The following is a 2,243-nucleotide window of genomic DNA, read 5'->3' as shown; positions in this document are numbered from 1 at the left end:
AGAGTAGTGGTATCAGAATCTTATCTGCTCACTTCTGGGCCTATTGACCTGTGGACATAAGCACTGAGTACAGGGGATGGGGGAGGCTTTTGCTAGCTCCATCTTCATCTGTGAAGGCTTCAGCAGATGCTCACTGACAGACATGGCCTCTCTCACAAGGCCGAGTTTCCCAGGGGTAGAGGACAGCATGCAATGACGGACAACATACTTTACATGGAGCCAGGTATTCTGAATTTTAATCCCATCTTTTTGTTAACTGAATATATGATTTGACATTCCTCTCTGGACTTCAACTTTAAAATATGGAAAATGCATATTAGGAACATGGGACTAATTTGGTGGTTTTCTAACATTTCATTACCAAGGACCTATTTATGGAGTTTTTATACTTTACCCTCATGTTTTGAAAATGTCTGGTTTACTAATGAGAAATACCATCATCGTTTATTTAGAAAGTGCAATAAAAAGTTGACAGGCAATCAGCCATCTATAACTACCAACAAAATGCATTGACAGATGAGATAACTAACGCTAAAATCAAACTGAGATAATTCCAGCTCAAAGCAAAGACATTGGATGTCACCTGTGAAGCTGTTTCTAGATAGTATGATTCCCTGTAGACTTCCTGAAATAGTAGAAACAGCAAAGGAATTTCTTTCTAACCTTTGAGACCCTTGGGTTACCTGTCCCCCAAGTGGACACAAATGGACTCTGAAGTTGCTGAGATCTGTGATTTCATTTTATGTGAGCAAGTCTTGCAGGAGGATTAGGTTGACCTCTTGCTGGAATTTGGGGGTTTCTAACGAGAAATTTACACTGAATAAGGAGAAGCAGCCCTCTGCATCTCCAAAAATAGAGTGAAAAAATCCAAGATGGCAGAAACACAACAGACATGAGCAATGACAGTGTATTTTCAAATGGAAAACATCTATGCAAAATAAAAACTTTGGGGTTACAGATGATTTAGACAGAAGTGAATATGAGAAACCAACAGACACTTGGTTGGTGCGGGAAATGCATGCTACAGGTTCCCTTACAGGGCATGAAGCAAAGTTAACCCCAGGTCGATACTTACAAGTAATAGGAGTAGGAATAAGCATTTCTTCTATATATTGATGGGCAGTCAGATGAAGGAAATGTCCAAAAAGGGGGAAAAAGAAAAATAAACAAGAATTAGATTGATATGAAATCTTGATTCTTAGAAATGCACATTGTATTTCAGCATCCCTAAGCTCAAGGAGATGTACGTTTTTCTACCAGTCATCTTCTCTGAGAATCAGATAGTTTCAGAGGTAGAAAAATGAGAGAGACCTCTCCTATGATGGAGAAACTCCCTACTAACAGAAGAAGCCACATCTCATGTTGGCTGTTTCAGTTGTTTGAAAGTTATTTCTTATGGTCAACTAAAACTAGCTTCATTATAATTATGGGTTTTTCATATTGGGTCAGATTTCTGTGGCCTTCTAGAACTAGTCTACCACTCTACTACATGACAGTGATCTCATGATCTAAGGAAAACCATAATGACTTCTATTTTCTCTGTTTCAGTTCAAGTCGCACCAGACTCTATTTAGTAAGGTCATGCCAAAAGCAAGAAAATCGTATAGCTACCATCCAAGATGGCTCCCCAATGATCCACACTTCCCAATCCTCATGGCTATGTGTAGTGTCCTCCCATTTTGAATCAGGGCTGGCCTTATATGCACAATAGAATGTGATAAGAGTTACCTTTTGGGATTTTCTAGGATATGTCAAAAAGAAGCCTTGTAGCTCTGTCCAGGTTTTTGCAACTCTCACTTAGAACCCTGAGTCTCCACATAAGAAGTCCAAGTATGCTGAGGTTGCCATGCTAGATAGACCATGTGGAGAGACTATATAGAGGCCCTCAGACTGCATGAAGACAAAGAGATATCCAGGTGCCCCCCATCTGTCCCAGGCCTAGACAACTAAATTATGCCAATGAGGCCCTTGATATCATGGGACAGAACCCAGTCATTCTCTTCAAGCCCTGCAAAAAGTACAGATTCATGAGAAAAATAAGTCACTAAATTTCATGGCTTATTTTTAAGCTATTAAATTTCAGGGAGTAGTTTGTTACATATCAGTAGATAACGAGAGCAAAATTCAAACTTCACGAAAGAGCACTACACTAAGAGGAATTCCAATCTTCAGTCTGAAAAGACTACAACTTGAAAAATTATCTGTGCCTTCATTTCCTTATCCTATCCTTAGATGAGCTGAAC

The 2,243-nt window shown here is 39.4% G+C and overlaps 1 protein-coding gene across 1 annotated transcript in view; it reads right to left on the bottom strand.

Moving 5' to 3' along the window:
* Positions 1–1,075: 1,075 nt before the first annotated feature.
* LOC105306715 (receptor-type tyrosine-protein phosphatase T-like) overlaps positions 1,076–2,243 on the bottom strand; it is a gene marked incomplete at its 3' end in the record, with an annotated part of 597,375 nt that continues 596,207 nt past the window's right edge. Inside the window, exon 17 of the mRNA XM_011381898.1 lies at positions 1,076–1,105. Coding sequence (XP_011380200.1) covers positions 1,076–1,105 — 30 coding nt within the window. The remainder of the gene's footprint in view (positions 1,106–2,243) is intronic.

This window comes from Pteropus vampyrus, unplaced genomic scaffold, assembly GCF_000151845.1.
Source record: "Pteropus vampyrus isolate Shadow unplaced genomic scaffold, Pvam_2.0 Scaffold455, whole genome shotgun sequence".
Lineage (NCBI taxonomy): Eukaryota > Metazoa > Chordata > Mammalia > Chiroptera > Pteropodidae > Pteropus > Pteropus vampyrus.
The sequence above is the reverse complement of the archived record's forward strand: the minus strand, read 5'-3'. Positions and strand labels throughout refer to the sequence as shown.